The sequence below is a fragment of the Choloepus didactylus genome, chromosome 23 (assembly GCF_015220235.1).
Source record: "Choloepus didactylus isolate mChoDid1 chromosome 23, mChoDid1.pri, whole genome shotgun sequence".
Classification (NCBI taxonomy): Eukaryota; Metazoa; Chordata; class Mammalia; order Pilosa; family Megalonychidae; genus Choloepus; species Choloepus didactylus.
Genome location: NC_051329.1, coordinates 30,615,032 through 30,641,134, shown reverse-complemented (window position 1 = coordinate 30,641,134; position 26,103 = coordinate 30,615,032). Strand labels below are relative to the sequence as shown.

General features: G+C 45.2%; 1 protein-coding gene across 1 annotated transcript; it reads left to right on the top strand.

Moving 5' to 3' along the window:
* Positions 1–26,103, top strand: LOC119519315 (keratin, type I cytoskeletal 9-like). The gene is made up of 5 exons (XM_037816879.1): positions 1–47; positions 786–857; positions 19,932–20,258; positions 24,454–24,516; positions 24,821–26,103. Exons 1-5 carry the CDS (start codon positions 1–3, stop codon positions 24,846–24,848), a joined length of 537 nt encoding a protein of 178 aa, XP_037672807.1. The 3' UTR covers positions 24,849–26,103.

Sequence of the window (26,103 nt, the reverse complement as noted above, 5' to 3'; positions counted from 1 at the left end):
ATGGCGCCGCTGCTGCTGCTCCTGCTCCTTCTGGCCGAGCTGTTCAGGTCAGTGGAGGGGTCCTCCCTCACAAACACATCCCATACCAGGAACCCCACCCAAACGGGGGTCCCCCTGGATGGCATCCCGCTTCACTTCCTGTTGTGGGACAGGGAATCCATGGACCCACACTCAACACCCGATGTGCCCCCTCCTGCCTGGGGAAACCCAGTTCAAACCATCCAACTTTGCATCCTCACTGATCCACTGACAGCCGTGGACCCACACTCGATGTCCCTGGGTAGACCAACCACCTGCACAACCCCTGTCCCAACCATCCAGCTTCCAGCCCATAATGATCCACCAGTGGAAGTGGACATGCACTCAGCAATCCTTGGACCACCACCTGCCTGCAGGACCCCTGTCCCAACCACACAACTCCAGGCCCTCACTGATCCACCAGCAGTGCTGGAACACACACTGCACCTGGGAAGACCTCTGATGTGCACAACTCCTGTCAGTACTGTCCACTTTCAAGAAGCCAACATACCAGCAGCTGAAGAACTGCAATCGGCAACCCCTGAACCACCTACCACGGAACCCATGTCCCAATTGCCAAACTTCAAGCCCCTGCTGATCAATCAGAAGTCATGGACCCACACTCAGCGCCCCTTGAATGACTTCCAATGTGCACAAGTCCTGTCAAAACTGTCCACCTTCAAGGTCCCGCCAATCCACTAGTAGCTGTGGAAATGCACTCGGCCACCCTTGGACCACCTCATGCCTGACGAACCCCTGTCCCAAAGGTCCATCTTCAAGTCCCCACTGGTCCACCAGAAGTCATGGACCCACACTCAGTGCCCCTTGGATGACCTCTGGTGTGCGCAAGTCCTGTCAGAACTATCCACGTTTGAGCCTCTGACAATCCACGGGCAGCCATGGACCTGCACTCAGCAACCACTGTACACCTACCACCTGCCAAACCCTGACTCAACTATTCACTTTAAAGCTCATGCTGATCCACCAGCAGTCATGGAACAACACACACTGCCCCAAGGATGACCTCAGGTTTGCACAACACCTGTCAGGAAAGTCCTCTTTCAAGACCCTGCTGATACACAGGCTGACACAGACCTGGACTTACCAACTCTTAGACCACCACCTGCCTGCACAATCCTTGTCCCAACCATCCAACTTCAAGTACCCACTGATCAACCAGAAGTCATAGACCCACAGTCAATGCCCATTGGATAACTTCTGGTGTGCACAAGTCCTGTCAGATCTGTCCACCTTTGAGCCTCTGCTGATCCACCAGCAGCCACAGACCCAAACTTGGTGACCCTTGAACAACCTCCCACCTGCAGAACCCCTGTACCAACTGTTCAACTTCAAGCCCCCACTGATCAACCAGGAGTCATGGACCCACACTCAATGCCCCTTTCATGACTTCCTGTGTGCACAAGACCTGTCAGAATTGCCCTCCTTCAATCTCCCACCCACCCAGCAGCAGCCGTGGACCCGCACTTGGTGACCATTTGACCACCTCACGTTGGCAGAAACCATGCCACAACTATCCACCTTCAGGCCCCCATTGATCCACCAACAGTTGTGGAACAACACACACTGCCCCTTGGATGACCTCCAGTGTGCATAGCTCCTGTCACTACTGTCCATTTTTTTTTCTTTTTTTTTTTTACATATATTTTTTTATCTTCATTTTATTGAGATATATTCACATACCACGCAGTCATACAAAACAAATCGTACATTCGATTGTTCACAGTACCATTACATAGTTGTACATTCATCACCTAAATCAATCCCTGACACCTTCATTAACACACACACAAAAATAACAAGAATAATAATTAGAGTGAAAAAGAGCAATTGAAGTAAAAAAGAACACTGGGTACCTTTGTCTGTTTGTTTCCTTCCCCTATTTTTCTACTCATCCATCCATAAACTAGACAAAGTGGAGTGTGGTCCTTATGGCTTTCCCAATCCCATTGTCACCCCTCATAAGCTACATTTTTATACAACTGTCTTCGAGATTCATGGGTTCTGGGTTGTAGTTTGATAGTTTCAGGTATCCACCACCAGCTACCCCAATTCTTTAGAACCTAAAAAGGGTTGTCTATATTGTGTGTAAGAGTGCCCACCAGAGTGACCTCTCGGCTCCTTTTGGAATCTCTCTGCTACTGAAGCTTATTTCATTTCCTTTCACATCTCCCTTTTGGTCAAGAAGATGTTCTCCGTCCCACGATGCCAGGTCTACATTCCTCCCCGGGAGTCATATTCCATGTTGCCAGGGAGATTCACTCCCCTGGGTGTCTGATCCCACGTAGGGGGGAGGGCAGTGATTTCACCTTTCAAGTTGGCTTAGCTAGAGAGAGAGGGCCACATCTGAGCAACAAAGAGGCATTCGGGAGGAGGCTCTTAGGAACAACCATAGGGAGGCCTAGCCTCTCCTTTGCAGCAACCGTCTTCCCAAGGGTAAAACCTGTGGTAGACGGCTCAACCCATCAAACCAGCAGTCCCCTATGTCTGTGGTCACGTTAGCAACCATCGAGGTGGGGTAGGCGAATACCCCTGCATTCTCCACAGGCTCCTCAAGGGGGCACTACATCTTTTTTCCTTGTTTTTCTTTATTTTTTTTTAACTTTCCCTTCTTTTATAAATCAACTGTATGAAAAAATAGTTAAAAAGAAAACAAACATACAATAAAAGAACATTTCAAAGAGACCAGAACAAGGGAGTAAGAAAGAGACAACTAACCTAAGATAACTGCTTAACTTCCAACATGTTCCTACTTTACCCCAAGAAAGTTACCTAATATAGCAACATTTCTGTGAACTTGTTCCTACTATATCCATCAGAAATTAACAGACCATAGTCATTCCTGGGCATCCTCAGAACGTTAAATAGCTTATCTGTTCTCCTTGGATTCTTGTTCCCCCTTCCTTAATTGCTCTCTATTGCTAATTCCCCTACATTCTACATTATAAACCATTTGTTTTACATTTTTCAAAGTTCACATTAGTGGTAGCATATAATATTTCTCTTTTTGTGCCTGGCTTATTTCGCTCAGCATTATGTCTTCAAGGTTCATCCATGTTGTCATATGTTTCACGAGATCGTTCCTTCTTACTGCTGCGTAGTATTCCATCGTGTGTATATACCACATTTTATTTATCCACTCATCTGTTGAAGGACATTTGGGTTGTTTCCATCTCTTGGCAATTGTGAATAATGCTGCTATGAACATTGGCGTGCAGATATCTGTTCGTGTCACTGCTTTCCGATCTTCCGGGTATATACCGAGAAGTGCAATCGCTGGATCGAATGGTAACTCTATATCTAGTTTTCTAAGGAACTGCCAGACTGACTTCCAGAGTGGCTGAACCATTATACAGTCCCACCAACAATGAATAAGACTTCCAATTTCTCCACATCCCCTCCAGCATTTGTAGTTTCCTGTTTGTTTAATGACAGCCATTCTAACCGGTGTTAGATGGTATCTCATTGTGGTCTTAATTTGCATCTCTCTAATAGCTAGTGAAGCTGAACATTTTTTCATGTGTTTCTTGGCCATTTGTATTTCCTCTTCAGAGAACTGTCTTTTCATATCTTTTGCCCATTTTATAATTGGGCTGTCTGTACTATTGTCATTGAGTTGTAGGATTTCTTTATATATGCAAGATATCAGTCTTTTGTCAGATACATGGTTTCCAAAAATATTTTCCTATTGAGTTGGCTGCCTCTTTACCTTTTTGAGAAATTCCTTTGAGGTGCAGAAACTTCTAAGCTTGAGGAGTTCCCATTTATCTATTTTCTCTTTTGTTGCTTGTGCTTTGGGTGTAAAGTCTAGGAAGTGACCGCCTAATACAAGGTCTTGAAGATGTTTTCCTACATTATCTTCTCGGAGTTTTATGGTACTTTCTTTTATATTGAGATCTTTCATCCATTTTGAGTTAATTTTTGTGTAGGGGGTGAGGTAGGGGTCCTCTTTCATTCTTTTGGATATGGATATCCAACTCTCCCAGCCCCATTTGTTGAAAAGACCATTATGACTCAGTTCAGTGACTTTGGGGGCCTTATCAAAGATCAGTTGGCCATAGATCTGAGGGTCTATCTCTGAATTCTCAATTCGATTCCATTGATCTATATGTCTATCTTTGTGCCAGTACCATGCTGTTTTGGCAACTGTGGCTTTATAATAAGCTTCAAAGTCAGGGAGTGTAAGTCCTCCCACTTTGTTTTTCTTTTTTAGAGTGTCTTTAGCAATTCGAGGCATCTTCCCTTTCTAAATAAATTTGATAACTAGCTTTTCCAAGTCTGCAAAGTAGGTTGTTGGAATTTTGATTGGGATTGCATTGAATCTGTAGATGAGTTTGGGTAGAATTGACATCTTAATGACATTTAGTCTTCCTATCCATGAACATGGAATATTTTTCCATCTTTTAAGGTCCCCTTCTATTTCTTTTAGTAGAGTTATGTAGTTTTCTTTGTATACGTCTTTTACATCTTTGGTTAAGTTTATTCCTAGGTACTTGATTTTTTTAGTTGCTATTGAAAATGGTATCTTTTTCTTGAGTGTCTCTTCAGTTTGTTCATTTCTAGCATATAGAAACATTACTGACTTATGTGCATTAATCTTGTATCCCGCTACTTTGCTAAATTTGTAGCTGTATCGTCGATTTCTCAGGGTTTTCTAGATATAAGATCATATCATCTGCAAACAATGACAGTTTTCCTTCTTCTTTTCCAATTTGGATGCCTTTTATTTCTTTGTCTTGCCAGATTGCCCTGGCTAGCACTTCCAGCACAATGTTGAATAACAGTGGTGACAGCGGACATCCTTGTCTTGTTCCTGATCTTAGAGGGAAGGCTTTCAGTCTCTCACCACTGAGTACTATGCTGGCTGTGGGTTTTTCATATATGCTCTTTATCATGTTGTGGAAGTTTCCTTCAATTCCTACCTTTTGAAGTGTTTTTATCAAAAACGGGTGTTGGATTTTGTCAAATGCTTTTTCAGCATCTATTGAGATGATCAATTGATTTTTCCCTTTTGACTTGTTAATGTGTTGTAATACATTGATTAATTTTCTTATGTTGAACCATCCTTGCATGCCTGGAATGAACCCCACTTGGAAATGGTGTATGATTTTTTTAATGTGTCTTTGGATTCGATTTGCAAGTATTTTGTTGAGGATTTTTGCATCTATATTCATTAGGGAGATTGGCCGGTAGTTTTCCTTTTTTGTAGCATCTTTGCCTTGTTTTGGTATTAGATTGATGTTAGCTTCATAAAATGAGTTAGGTAGTGTTCCATTTTCTTCAATGTTTTGAAAGAGTTTGAGTAAGATTGGTGTCAGTTCTTTCTGGAAAGTTTGGTAGAATTCCCCTGTGAAGCCATCTGGCCCTGGGAATTTATTTGTGGGAAGATTTTTGATGACTGATTGGATCTCTTTGCTTGTGAGGGTTGGTTGAGGTCTTCTATTTCTTCTCTGGTCAGTCTAGGTTGTTCATATGTTTCCAGGAAATTGTCCATTTCTTCTACATTATCCAGTTTGTTGGCATACAGTTGTTCATAGTATCCTCTTAGAATTTTTTTTAATTTCTTCAGGATCTGCAGTTATGTCACCTTTTTCATTCATTATTTTGTTTACATGGGTCTTCTCTCTTTTTGATTTTGTCAGTCTAGCTAGGGGCTTGTCAATCTTGTTGATCTTCTCAAAGAACCAACTTTTGGTGATATTTATCCTCTCTATTGTTTTTTTGTTCTCTATGTCATTTATTTCTGCTTTAATCCTTGTTATTTCTTTTCTTCTGCTTGGTTTAGGATTGGTTTGCTGTTCATTTTCTAGCTTCTTCAGTTGATCCATTAGTTCTTTGATTTTGGCTCTTTCTTCCTTTTTAATATATGTGTTTTGTGCTATAAATTTCCCCCTTAGCACTGCTTTTGCTGCATCCCATAGGTTTTGGTATGTTGTGTTCTCATTTTCATTCGTCTCTATATATTTAGCAATTTCTCTTGCTATTTCTTCTTTAACCCACTGATTGTTTAGGAGTGTGTTGTTTAACCTCCAGCTATTTGTGAATTTTCTAAGTCTCTGATGGTTATTCACTTCTAATTGTATTCCATTGTGGTCAGAGAATGTGCTTTGAATAATTTCAATCTTTTTAAATTTACTGAGGCTTGTTTTATGTCCCAGCATATGATCTGTTCTGGAGAAAGTTCCTTGAGCACTAGAAAAGTATGTGTATCCTGGTGATTTGGGATGTAATGTCCTGTATATGTCTGTTAAATCTAATTCATTTATCAGATTGTTTAGGTTTTCAATTTCCTTATTGGTCTTTTGTCTGGTTCATCTATCTATAGGAGAGAGTGATGTGTTGAAGTCTCCCACAATTATTGTGGAAACATCAATTGCTTCCTCTAGTTTTGCCAGTGTTTCTCTTATGTATTTTGTGGCACTTTGATTGGGTGCATAGACATTTATGATTGTTATTTCTTCTTGTTGAATTGCCCCTTTTATTAGTATGTAGTGGCCTTCTTTGTCTCTCAAAACATCCCTGCATTTAAAGTCTATTTTATCTGAGATTAATATTGCTACACCTGCTTTCTTTTGGCTGTAGCTTGCATGAAATATTTTTTTCCATCCTTTCACTTTCAGTTTCTTTGTGTCCCTGTGTCTAAGATGAGTATCTTGTATGCAACATATTGATGGTTCATTTTTTTTGATCCATTCTGCGAATCTATATCTTTTAGTTGGGGAGTTTAATCCATTTACATTCAACGTTATAACCGTGAAGGCATTTCTTGAATCAGCCATCTTGTCCTTTGGTTTATGTTTGTCATATTTTTCCCCTCTCTATTAATATCCTTTATTGTTCCCATACCGAATCTCTTTAGTACTGAACCTTTCTCCAAGTCTCTCTGTCCTGTCTTTGTTTCTCTGTCTGTAGGGCTCCCTTTAGTATCTCCAGTAGGGCAGGTCTCTTTTAGCAAATTCTCTCAGCATTTGTTTGTCTGTGAAAAATTTAAGCTCTCCCTCAAATTTGAAGGAGAGCTTTGCTGGATAAAGTATTCTTGGTTGGAAATTTTTCTCACTCATAATTTTAAATATATCGTGCCACTGCCTTCTTGCCTCCATGGTGGCTGCTGAGTAGTCACTACTTAGTCTTATGCTGCTTCCTTTGTATGTGGTGAATTGCTTTTCTCTTGCTGCTTTCAGAACTTGCTCCTTCTCTTCCATGTTTGACAGGGTGATCAGAATATGTCTCGGAGTGGGTTTATTTGGATTTATTCTATTTGGAGTTCGCTGAGCATTTATGATTTGTGTATTTATGTTGTTTAGAAGATTTGGGAAGTTTTCCCCAACAATTTCTTTGAATACTCTTCCTAGACCTTTACCCTTTTCTTCCCCTTCTGGAACAACAATGAGTCTTATATTCGGACGTTTCATATTATCTATCATATCCCTGAGGTCCATTTCGATTTTTTCAATTTATTTCCCCATTCTTTCTTTTATGCTTTCATTTTCCATTCTGTCATCTTCGAGGTCACTGATTCGTTGTTCAACTTCCTCTAGTCTTGTACTATGAGTGTCCAGAATCTTTTTAATTTGGTCAACAGTTTCTTTAATTTCCATAAGATCATCCATTTTTTTATTTAGTCTTGCAATGTCTTGTTTATGCTCTTCTAGGGTCTTCTTGATCTCCTTTGTATCCCGTACTATGGTCTCATTGTTCATCTTTAGTTCTTTGAGTAGCTGCTCTAGATGCTGTGTCTCTTGGTCTTTTGATTTGGGTGCTTGGGCTTGGGTTATCCATATTGTCTGGTTTTTTCATATGCTTTATAATTTTCTGTTGTTTTTGGCCTCTTGGCATTTGCTGAACTTGATAGGGTTCTTTTCGGATTTGTAGACCAATTGAAGTCCTTATCTCTAATTTATCAGATCTACCGCTTCGTGGAGTACACTTTCTCTAACTGACCAGCAGGTGGCGTCCACGAGCCACCTGTCCTCCACAAGCCAGTTCTCCCCTGCTTAGCCTTTGTGGTGAGTGGGGGAGTGAGTCTTGTGGGGTCCAATTGGTGTACCAAGCTTGCATGTGTAGTTGGTGTTGCCCGCCCTGTATATGGGGCGTGTTTCTGGGCAGTTAGGGAGAGGGGGTGGCTCTAACAATCAAATCTTCCTGGTGATCCTAGAGTTTTAAAGCTGCTGCAATAGTCTAATCCTTCAGTTCAGTCCTGCCACAGTTTGTCTCTGCCACTGACCCACAAGTCCTTGGTATTGGTGTATGGCTCCTGAGACTTGCAAGTGGGCCCCTCTTCCAGGCTGTGCACCCCGGGTCCTCTGTTGAGGGATGACTGTGCTATGTCACAGGTGAGTGCCGTCCCCCCAGGGCAGTTCTGGGCTGCTGGACTGTGTAGGGAGGCTCCCAGTCTGCTGAAATGATGGCTGAATGGGGCTTTGTTAATTCACACTGCTCCACCTTCCCAACTCTGGGACAATCAGCTGAGGTTGCAGGGAAGGCTAATGTCCACGCCCAGTTTTGTGGTGTGTGCCTGTTATTTGAAGCGCTTTCATCACACTGGGTTGTCTGGGGCAGCTCTGGGCTATGGGGCTGGCAATGGGCAGGAGTGTTTCCTGTCCACCAGGATGATGGCTGTGAGTGGACACCCCCCTTTTCTTGGGAAGTTGTGATGTTTAGTGAATTTTCTCAGCCACTGGATTATTGCCTTTTGTCTCAGAGCTCTCTTAGTTCTGCTCTTATCTTGACCTGCCCAAATTGCAAGTCTTTGAAGCTTTCTCTATTGCGCTTCTTAGAGTAATTGTTTTAGAAAAAGAAAAAAGGATTAAAAAAAAAGGGGGGGCCCTCCTCAGAGATCTAATGGGTTATTGAAATGCTAAGAGACAAAGCAATTAGGGCCATTAAGGAAAGGTCCACAGGGCAGAGAGATCAGCTTTTCTTCGGGATTTGCATATGAGCCTCAGGGCCTGAGCTCTGCCCTTCCCCTTTCTATGTTCACCAGAACTCCAAAAATCCTCCGCTTTTATTTTGGAGTTTTTCGTGTTGTTTTTTTCTATGCCTGTCTCCTCTCTGCTGGGCTGGCTGCTCTCAGATTCTCTGGTGTCTGGTCTCAGTCTATCTATGGTTGGAGTTTGGATCAGTAGAATGAGTTTCCGATAAGGGCTGCCACTGCAGTTCTCCCTTCTCCTTCCCGGAGCTGACAGCCCCTCCTCCCACAGGACTGAGCCTGGCAGGGAGGGGCGCGGGTCCCCTGGCCGCAAAAACTTACAGATTTCACTGATCTCAGCAGTTCCACGTTTTCATGAGTGTTGTATGAAGTATGCCCAAAGTCAGATTGCTCTGTGGTGTCCAGTCCACGCAGTTCCTGGCTTTCTACCTACTTTCCTGGAGGAGTAACTAAAACATACAGCTCACCAGTCTGCCATCTTGCCCCACCTCCTCACTACTGTCCATTTTTGAGATGCCAATACACTGGAAGCCGCAGACCCATAAAAAGCAAACCTTGGACCACACACTGCCGGCAGAACCCATGTCCTAACCACACAACTTCAAGTCCCCATTGATCAACCAGAAGTTGTGGACCCACACTCAATGCCCCTTGTATGACTTCTGGTGTGCACAAGTCCTGTCAGAACTGTCCACCTTTGAGCCCCTGCCAAAAAACAAGCATCCATGAACCTGCACTTGGCAACCCTTGGACCACCTCCCCCCTGCAGAACAATGTCCCATCCATCCAACTTCAAGCCCCCATTGATCCACCAGAAGTTGTGGAACAAAGCACACTGCCACTTGTATGACCTCCAGTGTGCACAACTTTGGTTAGAACTGTTCATTTTCAAAGTCCCACAGATCCACTGGCAGCTGTGAACCCACAATCAGCAACCATTAGATCACTTCCTGCCTACAGAACCCATGTCCCAACCACACAAGTTCAAGCCCCCACTCATCAACCAGAAGTCACGGACCCACACTCAATGCCCCATGGATGAATTCCGGTCTGCACAAGTTCTGTCAGAACTGTTAACCTTCCAGCCCCTGCTGATCCACTGGCAGCTGGGGACCTGCCCATGGTGATGCTTGGCCTGCTTCCTGCCTGCAGAATCCCTGTCACAACCATCCAACACCAAGACCCCAGTGATAAACCAGAACTCATGGACCAACATTCAATGCCCCTTGGATGACTCCTAGTGTGTATGAGTCCTGTCAGGTCTGTCCAACTTTGAGCCACCAACAAGCCACCAGCAGTTGTGGACCTTCATTTGATGCCCCTTGGATGACCTCTTTCCAGCCCAACTCCTGTCAAAACTGTCCACCTTTGAGCCTAACATCCACTGGCAGCCACAGACTTGCACTTGGCACCTCTCAGTCCCCATCATGACTGAGGATCCCGTGTCCAAACCGTCCATCTCCAAGCCCCCACTGATCAACTGGCAGCTGCCAACCTGCATTTCACACCCAATGGAACATCTCCTGCCTCTAGACCCCTTCACCAAAGTTTCTGTCTTCCAGCCTCTGCTAATCCACCATAAGGCATGGACCTGCTCTCCATGCCCCATGTATTCCTTCCTGTGCACACAACCCCTGTCCCAAACCTCCATCACTGAGCCCCAAAAGATCCACCAGCAGCCATGGATCCACACTCAATGTCCCTTGGACCCCTTCCTGCCTGCAGAACCCCTGTCCCAAGAGTCTATCTTTGAGCCCTCAGAGACCCAGTGGCAGCCATAGACCTGTGATCAATGCCCCATGGACCTCCACCCACCTGCAGAACCCTCATCATAGTCCTCCATCTTCCTGCCACTGCTGATCCATTGGAAATTGACACCCAGAGTGCTGGTGACAGCTGCCTGCCAAGGAACCCAGGACAAAGTGGACTAGGAAATATTGTTCTCCCTCTGACTCACTGTACCCAGGGGATGGCATTCCCATGGCCAGAAGACCTTGGTCTGGAGACTGACTTCAACCTACTGTCCTTGCATGGCATCTTCTGGGGAGTCCTTTTCTTCATTGGAGTTCTCTTGTTTAAAGAATGTAAAGGATGGTGACATTGTGAAAAGCGATGGACCTGGAGTTGCAAGGGCTCTGCAACACCAGAAAACTTGCAGGTAACTCATTTTTAGTCTGTGAGGAAGCACTTGAACACACAAAGATGAATTCTAAAGCCACCATGAGTGTTACTGACAGTCTGTTGTAGGAAGTCTCTGTGTTAACAGAGTGCATGAGCAGGAAGACTTAAGGTTGCTGCAGATTTGACTTCTTAGCTTGGTGACCCAGGAAGGACAGGATTTAAAGGTCATGCTGGAGAGCCAGTTCTCCCTGTGAACATTATAACAAAGGGAGCTGTGAACATGTTCCTGAGGATACCCAGGCCCTGGGGATGATCACGCTGGACCAGTGGAAGCTCAGCCAAGGACTCCCTTACTCAGCATGATCATCCTCAGGGCCTGGGATTCCTCAGGAACTTATTTCCAACTCCTCTTACCATCTGCTAATGTGCTGAGGGAGAGCTGGATCTCTGGGATGTTCTTTAAATCCTGTCCTTCCTGTGTCACCAAGCTGAGAAGAAAATATGCAGCAACCATTACTTTTCTTGCTCGTGCACTCTGAGTGCATCTTTTAGCTCAGAGACTTCCTTCAACAGATTGTTAGTAACACTTATGGTTGCTTTAGAATTCATCTTTTTGTGTTCAAGTGCTTCCTCACAGTCTAAAAATGACTTAGTTATAAGCTTGCTTGTTTTGGAGAACTCCAGGTCCATCTGCTTTTCATGACCTCACCATCCTTTACACCCTCTAAAGGAGAGAACTGTAATGAGGAAAAGGGATCCCTAGAGAATACAGTGCAAGGACAGTAGGTAGAAGTCAGTCCCCAGACCAGGAACTTCTGGCCATGGTAATGCCATCCCCTGAGCAGAGTGAGTCAGAGGGTGGACTGTGCTCTGAAGAGTTCTGGGTACTGCTGTGGTGTGCCAATTTGTATTTATTATGTCCCCCAGAAAAAGCCATATAATTTGATGCAATCTTGTGGAGGCAGACTTATTAGTGTAAGTCAGAGCTTTTCAATTAGATTGTTTCCATGGAGATGTGACCCACCCAACTGTAGGTGATAACTATGATTAGATAATTTCCATGGAATTGAAGCCCTGCCCATTCAGCATGGGTCTTGATTAGTTTACTAGAGCCCCATATAAGTGCTCAGAGAGAAGGAGTTTGGAGCTTCAGCCAAGAGAGTGCAACTGAGGGTGATATTTTGAAGAGGAGCTGCAGCAAAGAGAGGACAAAATGCCCAAGAGCAACATTTTGAAGAATGCACAGGCGCTGATGGAAGAGCTGGAACACAACCCAGGATCAGTAAATGCCAGCCACGTGCCCTCAGAGCTAACAGATATTTTCCGCATGCCAATGGCCTTTCTCCAGTGAAGGTACTGTTACTGTTTGAAAACACAGTTCTAAATAGTTAGGCTCACCTGATCCCCCATCAAACAGAGAAACAGGTCTCTTTGTTTGGTGAGAAGGTTAGTTTATTGAAGATGCATCATCCAGGAACAGGAGGGAAAAAAAAGAGTTTCCAAGACCAGTTCACAGTGAGAATTATTTGGGCTTTTATAAACCCCAAACAGACAAAGAAATGGCCAGAAGTCAGAAGAAAGTGGAAAGGAAAAGAAAAATACAAGTAAGAAGGCAGTTTGGTCAGCATTTCCTTGTTACCTTCAGGTCCTCCCCTCATCCAGCCTTGTTTTTCAAGGTCCTGATTATGAGACCACATGGTTACATCCCTCATATCTTACTCAGGCAATGCTGGGAACGTTCCTGGGAGCAGAGAATATGTTTTTGTTGTTGAGATTAGAGCAATAGCAAGTTATTTTAACAAGGGCTTTTCATGATCAGAATAACTTAAAGCTGCTTGAGTGAAGTGATCTTAATAAACAGTTTTCTTTTTCCTTTATTGGCTATTGAAGACTATACTAACCATTTTCCAGCTAAAGAATTACATTGAATATTTTACACTTATCCAGCTATCAGTACCCTATTTTTATTGCCTTACCTGGGACAATTTATGGCCTTAAGACTATAACTGCATAACCAAATAAATCCCCTTTATAAAAGCCAATCCATTGCTGGTATTTTGTATAATGGCAGCATTAGCAAACCGGAACACATGGCAATATTAATTCCATGATATTCTTTCAAGCATCAGGGACTACCAGTTTGGTAGGTTGAGCCCTTGATTTTTGGGCTTTTAATTATGAAGCTTGTTCCTGCAAAGGAGATGATAAGACTCCTTATAACTATGCCTAAGTGTACCTCTTTTGTTGCTCAGATCTGGCCTCTCTCTCTAAGCCAACTCTGCAGGGTGTCGTCATACCCCCACCCGCACATATGGGACATGACTCCCAGGTGTCCAAAGCTCCCAGGTATCATGGGGCATGACTCCTGGGGATGAGCCTGGCCCTGGCATCATGGGATTGAGAAAGCCTTATGAACCAAAAAGAGAGAGAGAAATGAAACAAAATTTCAGTGGCTGAGAGACGTCAAATGGAGTTGAAAGGTCATTCTGGAGGTTATTCTTATGCATTATATAGATATCCCTTTTTAGTTTTTAGTTTAATAAAATAGTTTTAAGGAAATACCTAAAACTGTTGGACAGCAGCCCAGTAGCCTTGATTCTTGAACATGATTGTATAACTATACAGCTTCCATTGTGTGACATTGTGATTGTGAAAACCATGTGGCTCACACTCCCTTTACTCCGTTTATAGACAGATGAGTAGAAGAATGGGGACAAAAAGTAAATGAACAATAGTGGGGAGGAGGTGCATTAAATGTTTGGGTATTCTTCTTTACTTCTATTTTATTCTCATTTTTATTTTTTGTAGAAATTAAAAAGTTCAAAAATGGATTGCGCTGATGAACGCACAAGTATATGATGTTACAGTGAACAACTGTACATTTCAGATGATCATATGGTATGTGAATATATCTCAAAAAATGCATTAAAAAAAGAAAAAAAAGAAGTAGCCCAAAGTTTTCCTCCTATTCCCTTCCAGTCACCCTCCTCCTAGGTAACACCTATTCTAATCTCTATTCTCATGGGTTAGTTTTGTCTGTTTTTTAACTTCAAATAAACAGAATCACACAGCATCGTTTTGTCTTTGTCTTCTTTTAAATATTGTCTGTAGATGCATCCTGGATGTGTGTCCCAGTAATGCATTCCTTTTCATGGTCTGGTGGATCTCTAGTAAAGGAATATGGCACAGTTTTATGGATCCATTTTACTGTTGATGGACTTTTAGGCTGACTCTTTGGCTGTTTTTAATGAAGCTGCTATGAGCAGTGTTGTGCATCTCTCAGTGGGCACAAGGACTCACTTTTTCTTGGGTATATACAGCTATGAGAAGAAGTTCTGGAACTGCCAATAAAATGTAGATAATATCAAATATTTTTTCAAAAGTAATAGAAACAATGTATATTCCCACCAGATATACTGAGAGTTCTCTTGTTACAAATCCTTTCCAAAACTTGGTACTGACATCCAGTTGAGGTTGTAGTGGTATCTCATTTAGTGCCTGTTTAAATTGTGATTTTTTTAAATTCAGTTGTCAGTTGGGAGGGGGCTGAGGGCAATGCTGGGGCACTGAAGTGTCCTGTGTCTTGATCTGGTGGTGGTTTAATGCATATGTTTATGGACATTATGGTTGATGCTTTGTGTATCTTTTTAAGAAATTTAAGATATTCCAGCTATATTTTCTTCTGTAAGTTTTACTATCTAACTTTTTACATTTAGATTTATGATCTATCTCAAATTGATTTTTGCTTAAGGTGTGAGAAATTAAGATATCAAGGTTAATAAACTCCCATATGCATATCCAAATTCACCAGCACCATTTACTGAAAAGACCACTGTTTCCCCCACTGTATTGCAGAAAACCTTTGTGTGAACCAGGTAAGTGACTATATATGTATTTCTGGATTTTATTCCATTCTGTTTGTCCAGTTCTCTCTCATTGTGCCTAATTCTACCTTAATTATTGCAGCTTTATATAAGTCTGTGTATCTGGGATCTTAAGTGCTGCAGCTTTGGTCTTAAATTTTCTTGGCTATTGCAGATGCTCTGTTGACTTGAAGTGGTTACAGCAGGCATTTGCATCATGTTCTTAAAATTATGTTTGATAGTTCACCATTAATTATGATACTAGCTGTAGGGCTTTTTGTAGGTACCCAATGACAGTAGTGGAATTGAACTAGAAATCAATAGCATTTAATTTTTAAAAAGCAAACAATAGTTTTGAAATATTTAGCAATGTATTTTTAAACAGAGCTGGGCATAGGGTGAGGCAAGCAAGGGGCCTAAGGTGCAAAGTGCCATTTCTCCCTGCACTTTCACAGACCTGAGAAGCAGCGGCTCCTTCATTTTGTGCTTGAGGCTCCTTGTTTTCCCCATTCTAGTCCTGCACCTGGTGCTAAATAATCCATAGATCCAAATTACGGAAACAAAAATATTTATGGGAATGAGTGAAAGCATTTTTTTTGGAAATTTATATCTTTAAATTCATATGTTTGAAAAGAAGAAAGGTTGAAAAATCAAATCACTGCTCTCCAGAAAAATTTCTGAGATGATGGAAATGTTCTGTATCTGCACTATCCAATATAATAGCCACTAAACACATGTGACTTGATCTCTTGTTCTGTGGCTAGTGTGATTGATGTATTGAATTTGGAATTTCACTTTGATCTTCCTTACCAAAGAATCCCAAATAACTTATGTAGATACACTTCCCCAATGTGGTGGAATTTTACTCCCTTCCTCCCCATTTCCAAACCCCTCCATTACCTGAGTGTAGTTTGGACTTAGTAACTTGCTTCCATGAAGTGTGTGAAAAGGGGAAAATACCTTTACAGTGGAGAAACTTGTCACATAATCCTCGGCCAGTTGTTCAAGGCTAACTCCCCAGTGAGAAGTCAGGTTGAGAGCAGGTATCCCTGCTGTGAAGTGATGAGAAGGGCTCATCACTTTTGTAGTATTCCTAAAAACCCATAACCCATGTGTGATAAGAAAAACAGCAGACAAACCCAAATTGAGGGACAGTCTACAAAACACTTGACCAGTAGTTACTCTTTAAAATTGCCAAGGTTGTGAAAAACAAGGAGAGTCTGAGAAACTGTCACAGACTAGAGTAGGCTAAGGGATGTGATGACTAAATGTGTTGTGGTATCCTGGATGGAATTCCAGAACAGACAAAGGACAATAATGGAAAATCCGGTGAAATCCAAATAAAGACTAGAGTTTATTTAATAGTAAAATACAAAAACTGCAGTTATGGTTAGGCCTAAGGATGTCAGTTCACATATATAAATTTTACACATTGCACATATCTTTAAATCTATGATGTCTTACTTTTAACTATGAACAGAACTCTTTAAGTGCAAAGTATTGGTCATACTTAGATTGTGTGATCTTGATACTGTTAGAAAACCTGGTTCTAAATAGTCAGGTCTGCCTGATCCCATATCAAATAGAGAAACAAGTCTCTTTCTTTGCTGAGACAGTAGTTTATTGAAGATGTATCAACACAGAACTGGAGGAAAAATAAATCTTTCCAAGACCACTTCAGAGTGAGAGGAGTTGTTTGGACTTTTATAACCCAAAACAGACAAAGAAATGGTCAGAATCCAGAAGAGAACAGAAGGAGCATGTCCATGTGATGGGGTTGACACCGTCATAGTTCTAGGGACCACAGAAACGGGTCTCACCAATATCTCCGATGGGGAGAGAGCATGCAGGCACAGTACCAGGAGCCTGGTTTAAATATGCAAGCACTTCAGTTAAAACAGGGGTCTACCTCTCTCTCTCTAACTGAGCCATCTCGACAGGTGAACTCGCTGCCCTCCCCCCTACGTGGGACCTGACTCCCAGGGGTGTAAATCTCCCTGGCAACGCAGAGTATGACTCTTGGGGATGAATGTGGACCCGGCATCGTGGGACTGAGGGTATCTTCTTGACCAAAAGGAGGATGCAAAATGAGACGAAATAGTTTCAGTGGCTGAGAGATTCCAAATGGAGTCGAGAGGTCACTCTGGTGGACATTCTTACGCACTATATAGATAACACCTCTTAGGCTTTAATGTATTGGAATAGCTAGAAGCAAATACCTGAAACTACCAAACTCCAACCCAGCAGTCTGGACTCCTGAAGACAATCATATAATAATGTAGATTACAAGGGGTGACAGTGTGATTGTGAAGACCTTGTGGATCACACCCCCTTTATCTAGTGTATGGATGAGTGGAGGAATGGGGATAAAAACTAAAGGACAAATGGGGTGGGATGGGGTATGATTTGGGTGTTCTTTTTTCACTTTTATTTTTTATTCTTGTCTGGTTCTTTCTGATGTAAGGAAAATGTTCAGAGATAGATTATGGTGATGAACGCATAACTATGTTATCATACTGTGGACAGTGGATTGTATATCATGGATGATTGTATGGTGTGTGAATGTATTTCAGTAAAACTGAATTTAATAAAAAAAGTACAAGCTAAAAAAAAAAACAACAGAGGTCTAATTTATTTTTCTTTATAGTTTTACTGGGGTTATATTAAATAATGGATAGAACATAATTTATATGCTTGCCTTGTCTCTTTTTAAAAGTCTTTCTTTGTTGTTATTGAAGATGAAGCCCTGACTTGTAGCTAACTGCAAGCACTTTCAGAGAAGCATCAGAGTAAAACAATGCAACCGACAAGGAAATTTGGCTGTATCTGTGACATGTAACATTTCATAAAATAACTTGCTTCCACACTGTTGTGTAATATTACGCAGATCAGTAACCAAAAGGTTAGAAAAATATTTTTATAATATTGTCTAAACATTTCTTATGCAACTTAAAACATATTAACCATTTTTAGCACTTCATTTTTTTTTCAAGGTGAAAGAACAAATTCTTTGCAACTGTTGGGAATAAAAAGATATTTTTTAGGGCTTGACTTTGAGAAAGCAAAATGTTAAAAGTTGTTAGGATTGAATCTGACTATAACACCACAAATTTACAAATTGATAAAGGAATAGCTTTTTAAAAAAAATCCCACATTTTTGGAAAACAACAAAATATTTCCACACAACCCTTGCAGTAAAAGAGAATCACTAGGCAAATTAGGGAATACATGAAATTGAGTGATAACGAACATATTACAGTCAAAAGTTGTGAGACAAAGCTAAATGAGTAGTTAAAGCCAAATTTGTAGCATTAAACATATGGGAGAAGGGTGTAAACAATGAGCTAGACTTGTTTCTAAAAAGTTGCGAAGAGTAGCAACAGAGCAAACCCACAGGGTCAAGAATGAAGAAATTATAAAGAATGGGGAAAATACAAATGAAATAAAGGAGAGAATAGCTTTACAGAAGATTACCAAAATAAAAAGCTGGTTCTTCAAAAGATTATTAATTTAAACAAACTTCTGGCTGAACTGGTCAATAAATCAAAGAAGAAAAAGTACAAGTAAACAAATGACCTGCAAACTTTTTCTTTAAATAGCCAGGTAATAAGTATTTTAGGCTTTGCAAGCAGTAAGCCCAGTTTCTGTTGCAATTAATCCACTCTGGTGATGCTGCAGGAAAGCAGCCAGAGACAATACAGCAGGGAACGGACCGGTCTGTGTTCCAACAAAAAAGTTACTTATGGATACAAATGTGAATTTCATGTAAACTTCACATCACCAAAATAACCTTGTCCATTTAACCTCCTCCCCCAAACACTTAAAATTGTAACCACCATTCTTAGCTAGCTGCAAGTTGTGCAAAACCAGGTAGCGAGCTGGATTGGATTCGCCCCCAGATGCAACCTCAGAGGAGGGGGAGTCAAGGCCCAGCTGCATTGTCAAGCTCCATAACCATGGAGCACGCACTAGTGCTTTTACGGAAAAGGTGACACACCTGAGGTTATGAGCGCTGGATGCTAGAAGGGGAACCATATTCCTGGAGGGACCGAACCTCTGCTACCCAAGCCCTTCCAGGGACCCCTGGTCTTTGCTGCTCTCTCTGCTCCTCGCAGCCAGACTGTGTAGCACCGGGTCGCAGCCGGGGGCACCAGAGCGCGCACATGTGCCTGACCAGCAACCGGCCTCAGGAAGGGAACTGGAAGCCAATCAGAGGTCCCAGTGGGTGCACAGAGGGGACTGCAGCCGCCAAGGCCTGAGGAGGCTTCCTTGTGGTGGGCTTCACTTGGAGCGTGCCTTGGGCCTGGTGCCTTCACCAAAAGGAAAAGAGCACACACCCTGAGTCCCTTTTCAATTGGACGTATTTTTCATTTGGTGAAATGTCCTCCACCTTGGAAATCGCTCAGGCGAAGCAAGGGGAGCTGGCTCCTGGCTATCTTGGGGGCTGCTGGTCAGCAGACAGCCTTTCCCTTTGAGAGTGTCTTCTCCTTCTCTGCCTTAAGCGAGTGCATAGACGCACAGATAGGCAGTACCACCCCTCCAAACCTTAGGGGCACATCAGGAGCAGGACCAGCCTTGGCCTAATCCTACTCTTTATTAATTAGCTCTGCCTTCCGGAGAGTGATCTGCAGGTGGGCTTGAAGCTCTGAGGCAGGCCTGGGGCGCGGGATGTGGTAAGAAGACACAATTCCTAAACTAAAGACAGGGCAGAATGGAAGTGCCGGCTCCCACCGCTGGCCAGGCCAGGAAGTGGGACTAAGCCAGCAGGGGCTCCCCATCCAAAGGGGTGCTTGGGTTTGGGGGCAGAGCCCTCACTTCTCTCGGGTACCCCAGTACCCCGCTTGGCTCCGGGAGGCAGAGTGTCCTAGGCATCTTTGGTCCCAGGGGGACTCTCCTTGCCCTGAGCTGATTCCGGGGGGGCGGGGAAGGGAAGGGGGCGGTGCGGGACGGGGGCGCGGGGACCCGGGAGCTGCGCCTTTAAGGCCTGACTGTAGAGCAGCGACCGCAGGGGCCGGGCGCGGGGCGGGGCCTCGGCGGGGCGGCCGCGCGGCTTCACCTGCCGCTGGGATCCCGCGGAACCGAGGCGCGGGCCGCTGCGAGGCCGACGGACTTGGCCTAGTTCCGGGGAGCCCGGGCGGCGAGGGCGGCGGACGCAGCCAGGCTGGAGGTTCCGGGCAGGCGCGGGGGAGCGGTGGCGGCGGCGAGCGGACTCCGGACACCGGGCAGGCGTCTGGGCACGGCGCGGCGGGGAAGATGACTCGGGCTCCTGCTCGCTCCTCCTGTTGCTCTCACTCTGCGGCTCGCTCTGGGTAAGTTGCCGCCCCCCCATGCCAGCCTCTTGGGACTCCGGGGCAACTAGGGGCCGGCCCCGGAGGTAGAGGGGCGCGCACACGCCGAGCGGGGCTCTTCTGAGCTCCATGCCAGGATGATGGCATGGAAGTGGATGATGTCCTCTGGTACCAACAGAAGTCAGGCCAGGCCCCTGCACTGCTCATCTACGGTAACAGTGAACTGGCCTTGGGGACCCCTGACAGATTCTCTGGCTCCAAATCAGGTGCCATGGCCACCCTGACCATCAGCAGTGCCCATGCTGAGGATGAGGCTGCCTGTCAAGTGGGATTTTATAGTATCCAGTAGGCTTACAGTGACATAGGCAGATGGGGAAGTGGGACAAAAACCTCCACCCATGTCTGGCTCACATGGCCCCTCCCTTCCTGCCCTGGTCTCATTGATGAGACCCCAGGATGAAGCCTGAAATGGAGAGCAGCCTTGCCATATCATCCCTCCATTTACAATCCTCAGAGATGGGGACATCATTTTGGCCTCTCTGAGCTTCAGTTTATTCCATTGTAAACTGCTGAGGTTTGGATGACCAACAGCCAATTTCCCAAAGCTGATCGAATATCCTATCAGGCAATACTAAGTTGATAAGTATTAAGGGAGAGTGCCATCTGAAAGAAAAGGGAGGTCAGGGGTGGAATTCCATAGGATTTTGGGATATGCATCTGAGTGGCTAAAGCAGGTCTTTCAGTGGAGGAAACTGACCCCCTAAGATGAATAACATGAGCTTGGTCTTGAATAAAATCTTAAAGCATCAGCTTTTGTCTGAAGTGCCTGCTGTTTGCCCAGGTGATAACTTCTACTCAAATGCACAGCTATTTATCTGGATAATCAGTTTTCAGGAATATCCTGAAGGAAGTAGTAATGTTATTTATTGGTTTATGTCCTTATTCTCCTAAGCAAGATGTCCTGAAACTAATAGTTAAGTCCTATTGATATGGGAGGTCTCAGTTCTCAGAACCAACAAGTGTTCATCCAAGTTTTAAAAGTGAGAGTGAAAGAGAAAGGAGTGATACGGACATAAGCAACTCTGTGTGCAGGTATGAGAGTGCGGTCGCAGTTGATTCGTCTGGGGGGGGGGGGTGGCGGCCGGTAGCTAAATCCTAGGCTCCCAGGCTTGCTCTGAAGGTACCGGCGGCGGGGGCTCTTTCCCGGAGGCGAAGGCGAGGCGGGAGATTTGGCCAGGTCCCCGGCGGGGGGGCGTGCAAGGTGTGGAGGGCGGCGAGAAGGAACAGGCAGGACACGGTACTTTGAGGGATGATGAAACCAAGAGAGCTTTATTAGGGGAGAACACCAGCTTATATTGGGCGCTTAGGGGGCGGGGTAGCTGTAGAGGTTAAAGGCTTGGATTGGTTCAGAAAGGGCGCGGAGGTTGATAGACAAGGGGCGGGAGTAGTTCCGGTGACTGTGCATGCGCACTGGCGGTGGGGGAGTTGCTCTGGCAACGGGGAGTGTCCAGGCGAGATAAGGGGGTGGGGAAAAGGCGGTTCCCTCCGGCAAGCCTCTCCTAACAGTGGTATTTTGGGTGAGGAAATGGGGCTTGCCTCCGGCCTCACTTTCCCAGGCCCGGGGGGCTGTGAAGGGCGCTGTTCACCCGTACCCACTACCCTCCCCAGGGGTGGCTGATCCCCTGGCCCAGGCCCGCCAAGTCGAAGCACGTAATCAGTGTCCCGCATGAGAGATGTCGTGTAAGCTGGTCCAGTCCTATAGGATCTCTTGTGCCCTTTGATGGAAACGGCCATATGAGAGGCCCAGAAAGAGGTGATTGGGGGACTGGTTCCAGATGGAGAGAACAGGCTGCCCCAAGGTTCACCACCGGGCCTCACCCTGGCTTGAGAACTCCCCACCTTATCCCCTCTGGCTCCTGCTTCCCTCTGCAAGAGGTCACCTCTAGTCCTGTGAGCCTCTCATGCCTCTCTCAATTTCATTAACTCCCACCTCTCCAGGCCTAACCATGTCCCCAAACTGTTCCATCAGCATCTTCCCCAGATCCTATCTCCTGCTCATGGTAGTCTGCTGACTCATCTCCATAGTGTTCCCCCAACTCCTTGCTTTGCCTAACCCCAAGATCCAACCCTCAGCACAATCCCAAGCTCCTCCTTCTGCTCCATGCCCAGGACTTCACAGAAGACCAGGCCAGAGATGCTGTCAGAAGCTTCCTGCGACTACACCCATTAGGAGGCATCATAGCAAATGTCTTCTGAGGACTTCATCCCCTGTACAGGCAGGTAGGCTCCAGGAGACCAGCCTCAGCCCTGCCAGGTCCCTCTCCAATGCCCCCTGAAATTGGCCAGTAGGACCTCTAAGGAGACAGCAGACCACCCAAGCTTCTGGTGAGAACATCTGTAGCCACTCTTGGGTGTTTCTTCCCGACCACATCTCACTGTACCAGATATTTCTGACCAAATTTGTATTGTACCCTGTTCCCCAGTCCATTTATCATTTGAATTGAATGACTAGGTGTGCCAAAGAAAAACTCAGAGTCAATTTCAATATTGAGTAAAGAGATTCATTCATTCATTTTATTCGTCATCCTTTTAGGGGAGTCAAGCTTTCACAGGAACTCACTATTGAAAGAGAAAAGACAGTATCTGAAGAGGCAAATCAGAAATTTATATTTGTTTTATTCTTCATACAAAAAGTTGTCCTATCTAGTTATAATCACTCCCACAAAGGACACCCATCGTGCAGAGGGCAGTGTTATCATGAAATGGATGTTGAGAAGTCAGCACCTGGCCAAAAAAGAGACTGAGGCCTCCAGTATGTTTGGACAAGCTGTGAGACTGCAGTTTGAAGGGCCCAGTCTGAGGATGAGGCTGTTACTGTCACATGGGGGTTATAGCAGTGATGAAGCCCACAGTGACAGATGGAAGGGAAGTGAAACACAAACACTGTTCCCCTGACCATGTCACACTTTCCCTCAGGCCCCAGGAAGACCTCAGACCTGAAGGAGCAGGTGCTCTTCTTCCTCTACCAGATTGTCCCCAGGGGGCATGTACAAATTCTTCTGACTCCATGTTCCTCATCTGCAGTTCTTGACAATGTCATGACTTTTTCTGAAACTGTTCCAGACACTCATTTCCTCTCCCAGATGATCCCAGTCCTGTTTAAATGCTGTAAATATCCCCAAACACCACATCCTCCCTGTGATCCCATGTTTCTGACCTCCCACCCCTTTACAGCTGTCTTTCACTTTCCCTGGAAGCACCTCCCAGAGTCCCTGGACCTGCCCTTTGTCCAGAGGAAGTTGTTGAATGTTGTTCTCAATTTCTCAGAACCTGCACACATCAGTATCTCCTTAAATTTACCATGATTTGGTTAATTACCTTAAACTTTGTATTGAAGATTGCTGTTTTCTCCAGCAATTGAAAACAAATTAATTATAATAAAAATGACTTGAGTTGTTCTTGGGGAATGCAGCCCAGTTTTGTTGCTTTAACTAGCAGGCAGCACCAGCCCTGAGTCTGGCCCTGACCTTATACTGGAGACCATGAGGCAAAGAATCCCTGACCTGTCCAAGGAGCTCACAGCTGAAGGCAGGAACCAATCCTGCCTCAGGGTCTCTAGGAGCACTTGCCAGGAAGGAATTTGATTCTGTCCCTGCTGCTTAGGAAGGGGGAGCAGGGGAGGCACATCCCCTCTCCTAGTGTCCTCTTGTTGTCACCTGTGAGATGGGGAGGGAGAGGATCACTGCACTGGGTCTTTGAAGTTCAGATATGATGGCATGAAAAAGCTTCCAAAGGGGGAGCTAAGAAAAGATCCTGGAATCTGTGCTTCTCCACAGAGTGCTTGTGGGTCTATGGACCAGACACCTCTGGGTCTCTCCTGAGCCAGGTGAGCAGAGGAAGGGCCTGGGGACAGGGTAATCCCAGCATTACCACCAGGATCCCCTGGCCACCTCCAGGACAGTTCTAGGACCATCCAATGAGCAGGGATGTTGTGAGCCCCAGAGGACTCTGCACCTGCCAAGAAATGATTGGGTCACTGTAATTTCAGCAAAGGCTCCTTCCACCAGTGCAGCCCTGGGCCACTGAGCAGGGGCTGCTGTGAGGGGGATTCCTCTAGGGTCACAGAATCCTGGAGCTCAATCCAGGAAGGAGGGTGCAGTAATCTCCTGGGGATGAGCCCCTCACTTTAGCCCACCTCTCCTCTCCTCTCTTGCAGGCCCCATGACCTCCTACAAGCTGATCCAGCCATGCTTGATGTCAATTGCCCTGGGACAGACAGGTGGGCTCACCTGCTCTGGAGATAGCATTGGGGTAAATATACTTATTGGTACCAGCAGAAGCCAGGCCAGGTCCCTAAGCTGGTCATATATGAGGACAGCAAATGGCCCTCTGGGATCCCTGAGTGATTCTGTGTGTCCAACTCCAGGAGCATGGCCACCCTGACCATCATTGGGGCTGAGGATGAGGCTGACTATGACTGTCAGGTGTGAGATAGTGACAGTGATGCTTCTCAAAATGACACCAAGCAGATGGGGAAATAAGACAAAAACCCATTCCCCTGTCTGTGTCTCACTCTCCCTCAGCCCCAGGAGGATTGAGGACAAACAATGAGCAAGTTTGGCCTGGAGCACTCAGATCTGAGACCCCCAGGCTGCCCAGGCTGCCCAAAACTCCACAACACTCTGAGTTCCCGGCCAGGTCAGTGGGTCTGAGAGCATTGGGGAAAACGGAGCTGGGTCACCCTTGTAAGACTCTAGATGGGGTCCAGGACCAGAGGTCCCCTCAGGGCCCAGGGGCCCCCAGACCAATTGGAGGGGACAGAATTGAGGTGGCACACATGGAGCTTGGTGGCCACACTACCCAGTGTCCTCAGCCACCAGGAAAAATATGGAGACATCAGGGAGCTGGATGGAGCCCACCTGAGGGACCCTGTCCCAGGCCAGGAGGACCCACCTGGAGGCCATAAGTCCCTGCTCAGCACCTGCCCAGGTCACCTGATTCATGTCCTGGAAGTTCTGTTTTACCACCCCTGACCTCACAACCCCATCACCCCCTCACCCCCAGATTCCTCTTTCTTAACTAATGTCACTTATACACGTTCTGGCTTTGATTCTCGACTCCCACAGGGATGGCCCCTGTTCTCTCAGCTCCTCAAACCTACCAGAGCCCCACAGGACCCAGATGTAGCTCTTCCCCCATGCTCTGCCCATTCCCTCTTTCCTCTTATCACAACAGCAGCTCCAAGGCCAACTTTGGGGAAGATTTATGCCCACCCCAGATGAGAGAGCTCCCACCTGTCATTTCCTGGCACATTCTCCAATAATTTTCTGCAGAGCCCCTACCTCTGTGTGGTTCTCTCATTGTCATTATTTTTCATGTGATTAATTTATGTTCAAAATTTCCATAAACCCCCCAGGAATGCTCTGTCACTCCAAAGGCATGTGTGACAGAGGGAGACATGACCAAGTCAAATGTTATTCTTCTTCTCCAAAAAGTCTGTGTAGATGGTTGTTTATCCCAGTCACACACCAATCCCTTGAGGGTCCCAGGATCTTGGAGTCCCCTTTTTTGTGCACTATGGTGATTTTGCTTTCATCTTTATGCACTTAAGGGCTCTCCAGTCCCTGCTCAGCACCTGCCCAGGTAACCTGATTTATGTCCTGGAAGTTTCCTTTTACCACCCCTGACCTCAGAACCCCATCACCCCCTCACCCCCAGATTCCTCTTTCTTAAGTAATGTCACTTATACACTGCGGGATACTGATTACGTGCTTCAACTTGGCGGGCCTGGGCCAGGGGACTGGATCCGCCCCTGGGGAGGGTGGTGGGCACGGGCGGTAGCGCCCTCCACAGCCCCCCGGGCCTG

Bases quoted from the DNA above. Each gene is read 5' to 3' on its own strand.
- LOC119519315 (XM_037816879.1), top strand. From the start codon at position 1: ATGGCGCCGCTGCTGCTGCTCCTGCTCCTTCTGGCCGAGCTGTTCAG. The intron at 858-19,931 runs GTGTGCGCAAGT...TGCGCCTTTAAG, and splicing joins TGCCCCTTGGATGACCTCTG to GCCTGACTGTAGAGCAGCGA. The intron at 24,517-24,820 runs GTGGGCTCACCT...ACTCTCCCTCAG, and splicing joins AATTGCCCTGGGACAGACAG to CCCCAGGAGGATTGAGGACA.